Genomic DNA, 15174 nt, shown 5'->3' with positions numbered 1-15174 from the left:
TTGTGTTCCAGAAGTTGCCAGAAGTCCTAACAGGACTCTGAGGAGAATTTTGACAAGCCAGCTCCTGAGACAGTGTTAAGATTCACATGGGAAGAAACAGTGTTGGCACCAAAATGTCTCTTGAGGAGTTTTAATAAATGAATGTAATGCCAAACCTAAGGATTCAGTGGAAGGAAAAGTGATGCTGTAAAAGAAGAAAGGTCAAAAAACATATCTGATGGACAGAAAAATAATAATTATAAACTAGAATTTTATTACAAGACTTCTTGGGAATTTTTAGCTCACCTTGATAAGAAAACCAGGGAATAACTCCTAGAGGGATGATAAATGCCTCAATTATCATCGTGTTTAAATTGGTGAGCTAACCAGTTTGAAATGTCACATAGATTGAAGTGTTTGAAATTGAACAAAAGGAAAAAATTAGAAGGAGAAAAATCAGCACCACGTAATGTAAGAAACTGAATTATGACATGGCAAAAAAAAAGTATAGCCAAGTTTCCTGACATAGGTAGAAGGTTATCTACTGGCATTTTAAATTCAATAAGAATATGCATTTTCATATGCTTTGGGGATCTGACGATTCCCAATAAAGCTGCCTTTAAATCAGGAGCTTGTAATGTACTTTTCAGCCCCAAAGCTATTTGGTAGTACTATCAAGGGAATGTCAGTATTGGATTAGATGCTAATCCAGTACTGTCTGGTGTCTTGTGTACTTTTTGATTTTATAAATTCAAGGCGTCATACATATGGCCTTTAAAAAAGAAACCTGTAAGAAAGACTTGAAGTTCTTTTCCTTCTCAAAGCATCTTGTGTTGTTGCTTCCTATTTCCTTAGGAAAGTGACAGTATTGGAGGACCCTGATCAGAATATCCACCTGAAAAACTTGTCTCTTCATCAGGCGACCACAGAGGAAGAAGCTCTGAATCTGCTTTTCTTGGGCGACACCAACAGAATGATTGCAGAGGTAATAAGCTTTTCCCTGCAAGCCATGTTTGCACACTGTAAGATATAATGGAATCTGGGGGACAGCAACGACTTTAAAAATAATCTCCTCTAAATCCCGTGTTTTAGGAGAAGGAAACCTAGAGCCAGAGAACTGAGGAGACTTTCTCAAGATCTTCTAGCTAGTTAATGAGCAGGGACTAAAATCTAGACTCTTTTAATTTTGTATTTTTAAATTTTATACAAATTGATTTGCAGCCAGCCCATGACAACTCATCAGAAGTCTTCATTATAGGAATTTTTGCATAATTTTTGAAACTTAAAATTACATAGCTTATTCTTCCTAACCTCCAGTCATCCATATACTGGCATTTGTTTACCTATCCATGGATTTTCATGGGTTTAGAGAATTAATGAAGAATTTAGAATAACCCATGGAACCTAGGAAGTGCTCTTTGCATTTGCAGCTCTTGTTGGCAGATCCAGGAACACTGCCATGGTGTGTGGTAAAAGTATGCCTCGGTGCAATATTGGGGATATAGTGTGCTAAAAGCTATTTATTGCTAATCTGACGTTCACACCTAACTGGTCACCTATATTTTGCCTTGGAACCATAGGCAGGAGACAGGATTGACCCTGCTGGATCATGGGCCTCAACCAGTTACTGATCGGAGATGGAGGGTCACAAAAGTCTCATTCAGCGCCACTGCACTGAAAGGAATTAAGTAGTTCTACTGATGATTCGGGTGGTGGTGGTATGGGAACAGTGAACAGCTTACTGTAATCACAGGCACTTTCCTTTTTAAATCATGCTCCCTGAATTCTGTGTTCTACCTGGTCTCTGATGACAAACAATGGAAGAGACAATAAGCTGGGAGGAAAAGTAGTCTGAGAAAGTCTCCCTCAAGTGACTTTCTTTCTGCCCCATTTTCACCCCTTGGAATGTACCACCTTAAATACAAGATAGATAAATGGGAAATCAGGTAGTGAAAGCATGGTGCTGACATCTGTCATTGTGCTGGGCCCTTAGTTTCATTGTTGTTTTACTAGTTCTGCATCAGTACTTTTCAACAGACTAGCTTAAAAATGTTGATTTTACGTGCCACATATAATATGGATTTAAGGACCCTTAAATTATTATTTTCACTTAAAGAGAGCTGTGCCTAGTTTTCAGAATCTTTTCTGTCGGTTACAATGTTTTGCGTCTGTGTATTGTGGCAGCACTTTGCCCATGCAGTCATCCATCGTGCTCATTTGTCACAGTAACTGAAGAGACAGGAATAAAGGCAGATTAAGAAGTAGGGAGTATGATAATGAAAGATTTAACATGTTTCATTAAAAATCCTCCTCCTCCATACACAGTTTAATCAACAGCAAACTGAGAGGTACAGACTTTTAAATGGGCCCTGCCCACCAACGGAGTATGAAAAAGAAAAATGGTGGATCATAAATGCTTCTGGAAAACATGAGGGGAAACCTGCCCCCGCCTCTTTGTTGACCGTCTTCCTGATGTGACTCATCCCTGAGGAGTCTAGGCCTTGTCCTCACAATTCTATCCCTTCACCTTGAATGCGTCAGGGAGGGCTCCCGGCCCTGGTTCACCATGACCCCTGTTAGCAAATAAGCTTGGCCATTTGCTCTTTCAAAGTTATGCCTCTAACTTGAGCCAACTGCATCTTTTCAGACTATTGTTGTTTAAAGTTTTGAGGACCTCGAGCTTCCTTTGTATAAGCTTTTCTGTCATGTTCTACCATCTTACAAAATTCTGACAGTCTTTTCCTATTATTTACTGTTGAGTGTTTCACAACAGTATAAATAGCTGAAACCTGGAGAAGTCCAATTCTAACAATGCTGGTTGTGCATTACTTTAAAATTTTATTCTTTTTTTTTTTTTTCCTGTGTGAAGCCTGATTGCTTTTAAACCAAGTCTAATAGGTTTTGGATGTTTCTGTGCTTGCTTTTATTTTTTTTCTTTGGTAATAACTACCATGTTCTATCAAGAACCTACTCAGTAGACTTGTCACTGTTGTAGATACTCGTATGTATTATTTCTGACTCTCATTTTTTAGATGGAAACTAAGGCTCAAAGAGTTAGACTGCTTGCCCAAGGTCGCACTGCTAGTAGGTGGCAGAACTGGGCTTCAGCTCCAAGTCTGACCATTTTGGAAGTTTATGTTCTTTCCTTACACCACAATTCATGAGCACAGTAATCAAATTGACACATGTCAGATTTTTCAAGTGAGGATACATTTCTGAATTATTTAAAAAGCATAGCAAGTATGGAACACTTCAGTTTATCTCTTGAATTCATTGAAAGCAAATACATAAAAATATAAACGAAGAATAACTGTCAATCCCTGGAAATACTTTATTATTCAGAGTCTCCAGAGAGGCATGTTTTAGATTACAACTGAGCTGTCAGAATGTAATTTGTCAGCATGCAATGAGCTTACCAGGATAAAAAGAACACACTAATCATTTTTTTTTTCAGAAGACGAGGTTCCCAATTTCCCATTTACACAGAGAAATCCAGAAGTTGCCTTGGTAACCAGAAAACATTTACAAAACAAAGCCTGAATATGGGGACCAAAGCAAGCGTGCTCTTCCCTTTTAAGTTCTCCTACTGAGAGCCAGAGTTTTAAGGAAAATTTATTAAGAGTAGCTTCATCCTCTTCTTATTTTTAGAACCCACTCTTAAATAATTTCTGTAATTCTACCAATGTTTTGAATAAAACCTGATTATGTCCTTGGGGTAGATTTTTTTTTTTCAAAAGTTGGCTTGCTATGCCAAAAAGAATATATATTGTAAAAGCTGAACTGTGGTGACCCAACATCAAAGCCCACTTGGTACTTTTTGTCTTAGCATTGAAGTGTTGCTCTCAATTAATTAAACCTAATTGGACAAGACATTCTGCCTTTGATTGGTAGGCCCTGCACAGTCCCATTGCTGAGATGATTTGCCCAGCCCCGCCAGCAGTCTAGAGCACACTGTCGCCAAGTGTGGCCCGAGGATAACTTGTATCAGGATACCCCATGCTAGTCCAGAGACACAGGATCCCATATCTGATGGATGGATTCATGCTGTCAGCAGCAGAGCACAAGAATACGCATTTTAACATCTTAAGTGTGCTCAGTCTAAATTTGGGGCAGTTCGGGTTTTACTGTTAAGAAGCTGGTTGAAATCTACTCCCAGAGAAGTATGTGAACAGATCCCTATTCTGTACCCTTGCCAACACCACAAGATTTGAAAGTTCTGCCAGTTTGGTAGTCAAAAGAATTTTGTTCTAACTTGCATTTTTGATTACCAAATTCTTTTTTACCTTTATTAGCCATCTGCATTTCTGTTTTTGTTTATTTCTACTTGCTCCTCTGTCAAGATCCAGGTAAAATCCAGGATTTTTTTAACTGCATCTTGACAGAAGCTGTCCTGGATTAACAAAATCAGATGCTCCCTCTAGGAGCAATCTCCACTGGTAAAAGTGCCATTAAGTATTCATTTGAGGAAGTCATAGTGTTGCTCAAAGTGAATAATTAGACTGCATGCATGCTAAGTCACTTCAGTTGTGTCCAACTCTTTGCAACCCATGGACTGTAGCCCTCCATATTCCTCTATCCATGGGATTCTCCAGGCAAGAATACTGGAGTGGGTTGCCATGCCCTCCTCCAGGGGATCTTCCCGACCCAGGGATCAAATCCCGGGTCTGCTGCATCTCCAGTGTTGGAAGGCAAGTTCTTTACCACTAATGCCACCTGGGAAGCCCAAAATTAAACTAACACAGCATTATTTTACAAGCAACTTTGGAGAAGAGAGTAGTGTCTGGGATCCTTTCTACCAAAACTTCACAGTACTGTCTTCTGTGAGTTAAATTGTCTCACCTTATCTAATTCCCATGTTGGAGTCCTAACCCCTAGTACCTCAGAATATGTAGCCTTATTGAGAGATAGTGTCTTTACAGAGGTGATCAACTCAAAATGGGTCATTCATGTGGGCCCTAATCCAACATCACTGGTACCCTTATAAAGTGGGAAATTTGGAGACAGACAAATATAGAGGGAGTGTTCCATGTGAACATGAGAAAAGTCATCTACAAGCCAAGGAGAAAGGCCTGAGGCAGAGCACTTCCTCACAGTCCTCAGAAGGAATTACCAGCCCTGCCAACACCTCCGTTTGGGATGTCTAGCCTTCAGAACTGTAAGAGAGCAAATTTCTATTGTTGAAGTTGACTAGTTTTTGTACTAGAGAACTAACACAGTGGCCAAATAACCTCAGTTATAATTTCTTATATGATTGTTACCTGGTATTGCTCTTTACCTTGATAAATTAAGAAGCAATAATATGATACATTCCCATGTGGTGCTAGTGGTAAAGAATCCACCTGCCAATGCAGGACACATAAGAGACGCTGGTTCAATCCCTGGGTTGGAAAGACACCCTGGAGGAGGGCATGGCAACCCACTCTGGTGTTCTTGCCTGGAGAATCCCATGGACAGAGGAGTCTGGCAGCCACAGTCCATGGGGTCGCAAAGAGCTCAGTGCAACTGAAGTGACTTAGCACACGCCCCATATGCTAAATATATATAGTATAATGGGCTTCCCAGGTAGCACTTCAGTTCAGTTCAGTCAGTCGCTCAGTCATGGCCAAGTCTTTGTGACCCCATGAACTAGTGGTAAAGAATCTGCGTGCCAGTGCAGGAGACACAAAGAACATGGGTTTGATCCCTGGGTCGGGAAGATCCCTTGGAGAAGGAAGTGACAACCCACTCCAGTATTCTTGCCTAGAAAATCCCATGAACAGAGGAGCCTGGTGGGCTACAGTCCATGGGGCCGTAAAGAGTTGGAGAAGACCGAGCGACTGCACACACACATATAGTATAACATTTGGAAATACACTACAGTTCTCAGCTAGCAACTGTTTAAAAACATTTAAAAACAAGACTATAGTCATGTTCTGCTGTAGTCTCTCAGCACCTGGCAACTACGTAGTTGGTCAGTCATTTTTATTTTTTGAATTCATGTGGAGAAGACTTGATGATTTCAGGAGAAAGGACCTGTAATCCCAGGCCCAGAATTGGGGTGATTTTATGGTACACAGTGCCTCTTGGGGAGTACAGAGGATATCACAGATGACTTTGACATTTTAAAATTTAATTTGTGGTGTTGGAAGAGGTTACTTTCTAAATAACCAGCCTACCAACAGCATTTATGGGATTTGTAAATTATTTTCCCAGGAGCTCTTAGAGGTCTTTCTGCCTAATTCTTCAGTTGAAATAAAAAAAAAAAGTATACTCAATGTATTTGAGTTGTACTGATGTGTTTTGTAAGTGCTCAGACTTTGCACTCCACAAACTTTTATACTGAGTTGTGTGACCTTGTGGAAGTGCAAAGGCAGTTGGGAGACAGGCTGTGAATGGAGTTAGTAGGTTTGTGCAGATACTGGTACTGAAACAGCTGTCATTGGACACGTTGTCTAATAGTATGAGGACAGCACAGGAAGGAAAGAGCAGCTTTACTGTGTGATTGTGTTTGTCAACAGCTCTCTGAGCCTCAATCTCCTTGTGTAGTGTGTGTGAGAAACAAGAGAATTTGGGTTGCAATTAGAGTTCTGGCATCATGTTCCACTAGACCATTAGAGAGACACTGAATAACACAACCTCACAGATTTTTGGGGAAAGATTTATTAGTTGTATATAATTAGCAAGTGTACTCCAAGATTTGTAAACCTGGGAAGCTCAAAATACTTGACAGGCTAAATCCATTTCACCCTGCTCTTATTATAATAAGAAGAGCATTTGTTTATCATTAAGTCTCAACAGGCAGCTAGAAGCTTTAGCAAAAGATGTGTTGACAATTCTAACTTCTTCTCTAACCTACTGAATATATGTTATTAGGTATAGAAAGAAGGGAACATGAATTTTGAGCCCTTAGTATATCCCAGTCATTTTTCTCCCTCTTTTTTATATTTTATATATGAGAAATATACAGTCATTCTTAACTAGTGATTCTGTCTTATAACATCATTTGCATTCTGCTCTCATCTAACCTGATTAATAGTATTGCGTGAACCATGAATTTCAAATTAAAACGTTTATTAAAATAAATGAAGTGGTACAGTGCAGCCATTATTAGAATATTAAAATGTACTTAACCCATATACATAATTAGAGAAACACAATCTTATTGGCTGTAAAAACTTAGCTCCTGAGTTTCTTCTGATCTTTAAAATTCTGATTTCTGATTAAACAGCAGAAAAAAGTAGCCTTTCCTCTACTCCCTGTTACTAAAATCCAGCAACAACAGCAACAAAAAATGAAAAATAGAAGGAGAAAAGCCATCATCAGTGAAATAAGAAAATACTCATAACCTCAAACCATGAGGAAATCTGCCAAATATTATGAAGTTTGAATTACAGTGAGGGAGGTTGCTGAGAGCCAAGACATATATCCTCCAGCCTCAGGCAGGATATGGTTTCACCTTAAAGAAAGGGTCACAATTCTTAAATGCAAATCCAGTGATCTTCTGGTTAGAATAATGAGATCTAAGAACACAGGCAAGTAAGATAGGGAAATGTTATTTAGATATCCATTCTTCACTATAGAAGATGAGTCCAAAAGAGTTAAAGACAGGCCATTTCTATGGTTAGTAGTCTAGCCTTATGGCCAAGAAAGATGGCCTTTGCTGAGTGGAATTCAGGCAGTTTGCGACTTAAGAAATTTTACTACCCCAGATCTTTTAGTGCAAAAATTTGAGTAAAGTATATGCTCTCAAGGGCTTCCCTGGTAGCTCAGATGGTAAAGAATCCACCTGCAATGCAGGAGACCCAGGTTAGGTCCCTGAGCCATGAAGATCCCCTGGAGAAGGGAATGGCTACCCACTCCAGTATTCTTGCCTGGAGAATTCCATGGACAGAGGAGCCTGGCAGGCTACAGTCCATGGATTGCAAAGAGTTGGACATGACTGAGCAACTAAGCGCACACACACTTAAAGTTAAGTGTGTGCTCTTAAAGTTAAGAATGAAATGTGCAGAGTAAATCTATGTAATACACAAAGTGAATTCGAACTCTCTAGGAAAAAGATGGACATGCTTAAAGATAAAATTATCAGAAGGAAAATAGCTAAAGATCTTTTCATATATGTGGAGTGTGATGGGTAAAGCAACATACATTTGAAGACTGCCTACATCAGGAAACAAGGTCATATACTTCATAACCTTAAATATGTTACCTAAATGCAATCTTTGGTTTTAAAAATACCTAAAAATATAGAAAAATTCAAAGAAAAGATTGCAAGACAAGAAGATAAAAGCTTGAAGAACTCAGAAATGAAAGAGAAGAAAACCATTATAGAGATGAAAGTTCCATTAAAAAGCAAAAAATAAAGAAGAAAAGGAGGAGAAGGAAAACAAGAAGAGGAAGAGATGGAAGAGAAGAGGAGGAAATGTGGCTGAAACTAATCGGAGAAACCAACTGTGAGTAATTAGAAATCCTGAAGAAAAGAAAGAGGGCAACAGAAAAAAACATGAGTAAAGAATGAGAGAGAGAGAGAGAAGTTTCCTGAAATCTGGAATTACTTGAATCTGCAGATGAAAAGGACACGCTGTGTCTCAAATTGAAAGAGCTCTACTCCAAGATAAAATCTACTGAGGCTACTAATTTCCAAAGCTAAATAAAGGACTTTATGAACATCCAGTCAGAAAAATGCAAGCCAACTAGGAGTGAAGATTAAAAAAAAAAAGTTTGTACTTGAACTTTTCCACAGCAATCTTCAATGCCAGAAGATAGTGGAACAAGTTCTAAAGCAAGGATATTGTGTCCCAATAATTTTATACCCAGCCAAATTTTCAAATTGTCCTTAAAAAGCAAAAACATCAGACAAGTAATTTTAAGCGTGTGTGAATTCTGGAAGAAAATGAACCCAGTGATCCTTCTCAAAAATTGCTTGACAGTCAAGTCTAACCAGTTAAAAGATGAATCAAATTAAAGGATGTGGGAACCCAGAAGCATTACAAAAGGTATGGTGGAAAACATTGAATTTATTTAAATGTAGATGTAAAACTAAGCAACTGTGTAAAGTGAATATTATAAACCTTGAAAATATAATTAATAATAGATGCAACACAAATTTGGAGTTAGAAAATAGAGGAGGGGGTGGTGTTAGAAGTGAGCTGATTTCGATATATTGCAAAGCAAGAAAGGAGTTGTTTAGTGACTGAGTGGTGTCTGACACTTTTGTAACCCCCATGGCCTGCAGCTTGCCAGGCTCCTCTGTCCATAGGACTTGCCAGGCAAGAATTATGGAGTGGGCTACTATTTCCTTCTCCAGGAGATCTTCCCACCCCAACTCAGGAATTGAACCCACATTTTCTGTATTGGCAGGTGGATTCCTTACTGCTGAGCCACAAGGGAAGTCCAAGAAAGGAATTGATGCTGTCTAAATATCAGCTATATGGTTAAAAAATATAATGACCCAAGTCCTTTAATTTCATGAGCTTTCCTTAATTCTAAAGAGATAACTTTTAGAAAAAAAGATATGCATCTCTTACCATGAAAAAAAAATTTATTGGAAGGTCATCAGTTCCTTCAATTTTATTTCTTTTTTCTTCTATTAAATTCAAATAAAATTAAATCTAATAATTTTCAATTAAGAATAGTTACGACAACAGTTAGAACTGGGCATGGAACAACAGACTTGTTCAAAATTGGGAAAAGAGTATATCATGGCTGTATATTGTCACCCTGCTTATTTCACTTATATGCAGAGTACATCATGAGAAATGATGTACTGGATGAATGAATGCTGGATGAATCACAAACTGGAATCAAGATTACTGAAAGAATTATCAACAACCTCAGAGATGCAGACGATACCACTCTAATGGCAGAAAGCAAAGAGGAACTAAAATAGCCTCTTGATAAGGGTGAAAGAGGAGAGTGAAAAAGCTGACTTAAAACTCAGCATTCAAAAAACAAAGATCTTGGCATCTGGTCCCATCACTTGATGGCAAATAGAAGGGGAAAAAGTGGAAGCAGTGACAGATTTTCTTTTCTTGGGCTCTAAAATCACTGCAGATGGTGACTGTACCCATGAAATTAAAAGACATTTGTTCCCTGGAAGTAAAGCTATAACAAACCTAGACAGCATATTAAAAAGCAGAGACATCCACTTTGCTGACAAAGGTCCATATAGTCAAAGCTGTGGTTTTTCCAGTAGTCATGTACAGATGTGAGAGTTGGACTGTAAAAAAGAAGACTGAGTGCCAAAGAACTGATGCTTTTGAACTGTGGTGTTGGAGAAGACTCTTGAGAGTCCTTGGACAGCAAAAAGATCAAACCAGTTAATTCTCAAGGAAGTCAACCATGAATATTCATTGGAAGGACTGATGCTGAAGCTGAGGCTCCAATACTTTGGCTACCAACATAAAGAGCCGAGTCACTGGAAAAGATCCTGATGCTGGGAAAGATTAAGGACAGAAGGAGAGGGGGGCGATAGAGGATGAGATGGTTGGATGGCATCATGGACTCAGTGAACATGAATCTGATCAAACTCTGGGAGACAGTAAAGGACAGGGAAACCTGGTGTGCTGCAGTCCATGGGGTCGCAAAGAGTTGGACATGACTTGGCAACTGAACAACAATAACAACATGTGTAGTATGCTTTTGTTTTGGTAAAGTACTCTTATATGTTCTTACATTTGTATACATATATTAAAAATTAATAATTTTTATCAAACATTAATGTTTTTTGAGGGAGATTTTCATCTTTGTTCTTTTTTGTGTTGTTTAGATTTTTTAAATAATGAGTGTGGTGGGGATTACCAGTGTTTACCAAAACTTCTGGGTTATTCCTTCTGGCACATGCTTCTTTGAAGTTAATAGAGTTCAAGTGCTCTAGCCAATGAAATCTGAATGACAGTGGCATGTTACTTTTAGCCTGAAGCCTGTAAGAGTTAGTATGACGTTCCCCTTAATCTTCTCTTCTGTGGCAAACTCTGAAAGCTCTATGTTGGGGTGGTGACCTTAGAAGGTGGCAGCACCCCCGCCAGTCTCGTGGGGTCAAGTACATGGACCAGAGCCACCATTTTACAATATTGGAGAAATAATATGAGCAAGAAAGAAACCTTGTGATTTAAAAATTGTGATTTTTAAGCCCCAGAGATTGAAAGTGAAAGTGAAAGTGAAGTCGCTCAATTGTGCCCGACTCTTAGCAACCCCATAGACTGCAGCCCACCAGGCTCCTCCATCCATGGGATTTTCCAGGTAAGAGTACTGGAGTGGAATTGCTGCCGTAATATGACTCAGTCTGTCTTAATGAATGTGTGTCATTTGTGCAAAATTATGACTCATTATTCTTCATAAAATTCAAATGTAGCATGGCTTTTTTAGTAAGAAAACAGTATTTATGTGTGTGTGTGTGTGTGTGTGTATGTGTGTATGTATAAATATATAATCTATTTTCCAAGTGGGTTTGAAGCAAGTTACAATTTCAAAACACATATAAACCAGGTCAAAGAAAATGTCAAAGAGAAAAAAAATTAAGGTGAACTTAGTTTAAAAGAAGACAGATGGATATGATAGACGACTGAAATAAGTTAATTATTGCCATTAAGGACAAAGTTTAGCTATGATTCTTCAGGCAGACAAATAAAAACCTGGGAAACATTTTGACATTTTTGGTTATATGGTTTTCATTATTCAGATTGCAAACTTTCAGGCACTGAATTACTGGTTAATTGTATCTATACTTGTTTAAAGTGCTTTCCTGGTGGCTCACTGGTAAAGAATCCACCTGCTGATGCAGGAGACACGGGTTCAATCCTTGGGTCAGGAAGATCCCCTGGAGAAGAAAATGGCAACCCACTCTAGTATTCTTGCCTGGAGAATCCCATGGACCAAAGAGGCTGGCAGACTGCAGTCCATGGGGTCTCAAAGAGTCAGACACTACTCAGCAACTAAACAACAGCAACGTACTTGTTTAAAGGATATTCTGTGACAAAATGGGTAGTGTCTTGCCTGTAATTTTGAAAGAAATACAAAAGCTTTATACTTCTATCAGTCTTGTATAACATCTTGGAGCTTTATATTAAGTTGTGTATTTAACTGAGTGTATCAATCAGGATCAAACAAGGAAAATAAACCACTCGGTTTTTAAAATAGAGGAAATCAATGCAGATACTTTTGTTTTATGGATGGTGGAAGAATCTGAGATGCCAACCAGGGGGTGGTGATGCAACTCAGAGATGACTAGCAGCAGGAAGCTACTATAAACTCTAGATAGGTCTCAGCTGGTGGGAGGCATTGGCAGGGCAGTGGAAGGCATGAGACTGGGAGAAGCCAGAGTATTTCTCCCCCTCCCTTTCTTCCCAGCTGGATACCAGCTAAAATGAGTCTTGGGGAAATGCTGCCTTTAGGACTCAGTGTCCCTGCAGTGTAGAGCACAGTAGAGGAAAGGGAAGGAGTGGAGCAGAGGGCAAAGAGGCAGAGATTAGCCCATGAGTAAAGCTGTTTCTATAAGAAATTGGGATAATAGTTTAGATAGATTGCTTTGGCTTATTTTACAACCAGGAATACACATGAGGGAAGCTAGCAGGAAATCAATTTTGGGTATAAGAAGTCAATGTTTCTTATTAGGTAGCAATAGAAGAAGCTATTTTTCTAGCACTTCTTATTGATAGATACTTTCATTTTTTGGCAGACTGACTTTTACATCTATTCCTTGTGTTAGTTTCAAGCTAAGGAGGGAGGAGACAGGTGTCTTATCAGCTGCCCCAAACCTTCAACAAGGAAATTGATCATGTTTGGGACTTGCCAGTTCTAACAGCAAGAGATCTTCATAGCCATAGAGAGAACTGTGAAATCCTCAAAATGTGGAGAATATATTATTAGACTATAAAGTGGAGTAAAATAATGTATGTAATAACTAGACTCCTGTGCTTTGAGAGTTCTTCCTTCAGCATCTGTACTGTGAATGAAATTTTCCTCAGATCTGTGTTGGGTCCAGATTTTGATGTCTGAACTCAAACATTGCATTGAGAGCTATCACAACCAATTTGACAGGATAAACTTCTTTCATAAGAATAAGATTATTCAAATACATATCTGAGTTCTGCTGGGTGTGCCATCACTGCCTGTTTCTAGTTGTCTATACATGGGATAGTAAAGGGTATTTTCAGTTTACTTATCATCTTGAGGTATATAGAAAGTATAAAAAAAAGAAAAAGGTTTTCCCTAAAGCCAGTTTAAATGAACTGCTATAAATTCTTGAGAAGATGATTAGATTTTTAATCCTTGTAATATTATTTTTTCCAATTATGTGTATGGTAACCCTTGGAAATTGTTAAGTGAAACTGAATTTTAATAGGAAGAGAAGAGACAAAAATTTAAACTTAATTTAAAAGATGAAAAATGAATATACTAGACAACAAGGATGCCATTGAGGACCAAATTTAGCTATGACTCTTCTTGCAGTCAAGTAAAAAAAAAAAAAAAAAGATGGGGAACACTTGAGGTGATAAATTTTCCATTGTTCAGAGAACAAACTTTTGTTCTGGTGTTGATATGATGATTCCCAGTTCAGTGATATTAAACAGAGATGATAATTGAACATAGCTCTGATTTAAGATATAGATTAATTCTTTCTCAATTTGCCATATGTGCTGATTTTAGCATGCTTATATTTTTTTATAAATGTGTTTGACTTTGATTTGCCTAATTTTGAAGAAATGACCCATAGCAAAGCAATCTTCTGAATCTTGACATCCACCTGAAGAGCCATCACTAATTCTGACACTCAATTTTCCTAAAATTTTGAAGTCAGCTAACAGATCTTTGAAAGCTTCCCCAGTGGCTCAGCAGTAAAGAAACTGCCTACAATTCAGGAGACACAGGTTCTACCCCTGGGTCAGGAAGATGGCAACCCACTCCAGGATTCTTGCCTGGGAAATCCAATGGACAAAGAAGCCCGATGGGCTGCAGCCCTGTGTGTGTGCACTTAGTTGCTCAGTCATGTCTGACTCTGCAACCCCATGGACTGTAGCCCACCAGGCTCGTCTGTCCATGGGGATTCTCCAGGCAAGAATACTGGAGTGGGTTGCCATTCCCTCCTCCAGGGGATCTTCCCAACCCGGGGATGGAACCCAGGTCTCCTGCATTGCAGGCAAATTCTTTACCGTCTGAGCCACCAGGGAGGTCGCAAAAGAGTTGGACATGACTTAGTGACTAAATAACAACAACAAGCAGATCTCTGAAAGCATGAAAATCAAAAATCCATCAAATTGATTCCAGACTTGTTAGAAAGGATATATAATAAAACAAACAGGCTATTCTTATCAGAAAGGTGAATCACAATTGCTAACACATTCTTTTTTTCTTTTAACTTTACAACATTGTATTTGTTCTGCCGTACATTGACATGAATCCCCCATGGGTACACATGCTTTCCCCCTCCAGAACCCCTCTTCCACCTCCCCCCCATCCCACCCCTCCAGGCCATCCCAGTGCACCAGCCCCGAGCACCCTATATCATGTATCGAACCTGGAATGCCGATTCGCCTCACATGATAATTTACATGCTTCCATGCCATTCTCCCATATCATCCCGCCCTCTCCCATAGAGTCCATAATACTGTTCTATTTGTCTGTGTCTCTTTTGATGTCTCGCATACAGAGTTATCTTTACCGATTGACTAAATACCATATATATGTGCTAGTATACTGTATTGGTGTTTTTCTTTCTGGCTTACTTCACTCTGTATAATAGGCTCCAGTTTCATCCACCTCATTAGAACTGATTCGAATGTATTCTTTTTAATGGCTGAGTAATATTCCATTGTGTATATGCACCACAGCTTCCTTATCCATTCGTCTGCTGATGGGCATATAGGTTGCTTCCATGTCCTGGCTATTACAAACAGTGCTGCAATGAACATTGGGGTACACATGTCTCTTTCAAGTCTGGTTTCCTCAGTGTGTATGCCCAGCAGTGGGATTGCTGGGTCATATGGCATTTCTATTTCCAGTTTTTTGAGGAATCTCCACACTGTTCTCCATAGTGGCTGTACTAGTTTGCATTCCCAGCAACAGTGTAAGAGGGTTCCCTTTTCTCCACACCCTCTCCAGCATTTATTGCTTGTAGTCTTTTGGATAGCAGCCATTCTGACGGGCGTGAAATGGTACCTCATTGTGGTTTTGATTTGCATTTCTCTAATAATGAGTGATGTTGAGCATCTTTTCATGTGT

At 39.0% G+C, this 15174-nt stretch overlaps 1 protein-coding gene across 12 annotated transcripts in view; it reads left to right on the top strand.

Moving 5' to 3' along the window:
- KIF6 (kinesin family member 6) overlaps positions 1–15174 on the top strand; it is a 406499-nt gene that overhangs the window by 126800 nt on the left and 264525 nt on the right. For all 12 annotated transcript variants that reach the window (XR_014062975.1, XR_014062974.1, XR_014062973.1 and 9 more), the window contains exon 6: positions 835–964. Coding sequence is in view for 7 of the 12 variants with exons in the window: in XM_081523236.1 (XP_081379362.1) it covers positions 835–964 (130 nt within the window). In the remaining 5 variants the exon portion in view is untranslated. The remainder of the gene's footprint in view (positions 1–834; positions 965–15174) is intronic.

Source organism: Giraffa tippelskirchi, chromosome 8 (assembly GCF_054371585.1).
Source record: "Giraffa tippelskirchi isolate mGirTip1 chromosome 8, T2T-mGirTip1v1.2.pri, whole genome shotgun sequence".
NCBI classification, from domain to species: Eukaryota; Metazoa; Chordata; class Mammalia; order Artiodactyla; family Giraffidae; genus Giraffa; species Giraffa tippelskirchi.
The sequence above is the reverse complement of the archived record's forward strand: the minus strand, read 5'-3'. Positions and strand labels throughout refer to the sequence as shown.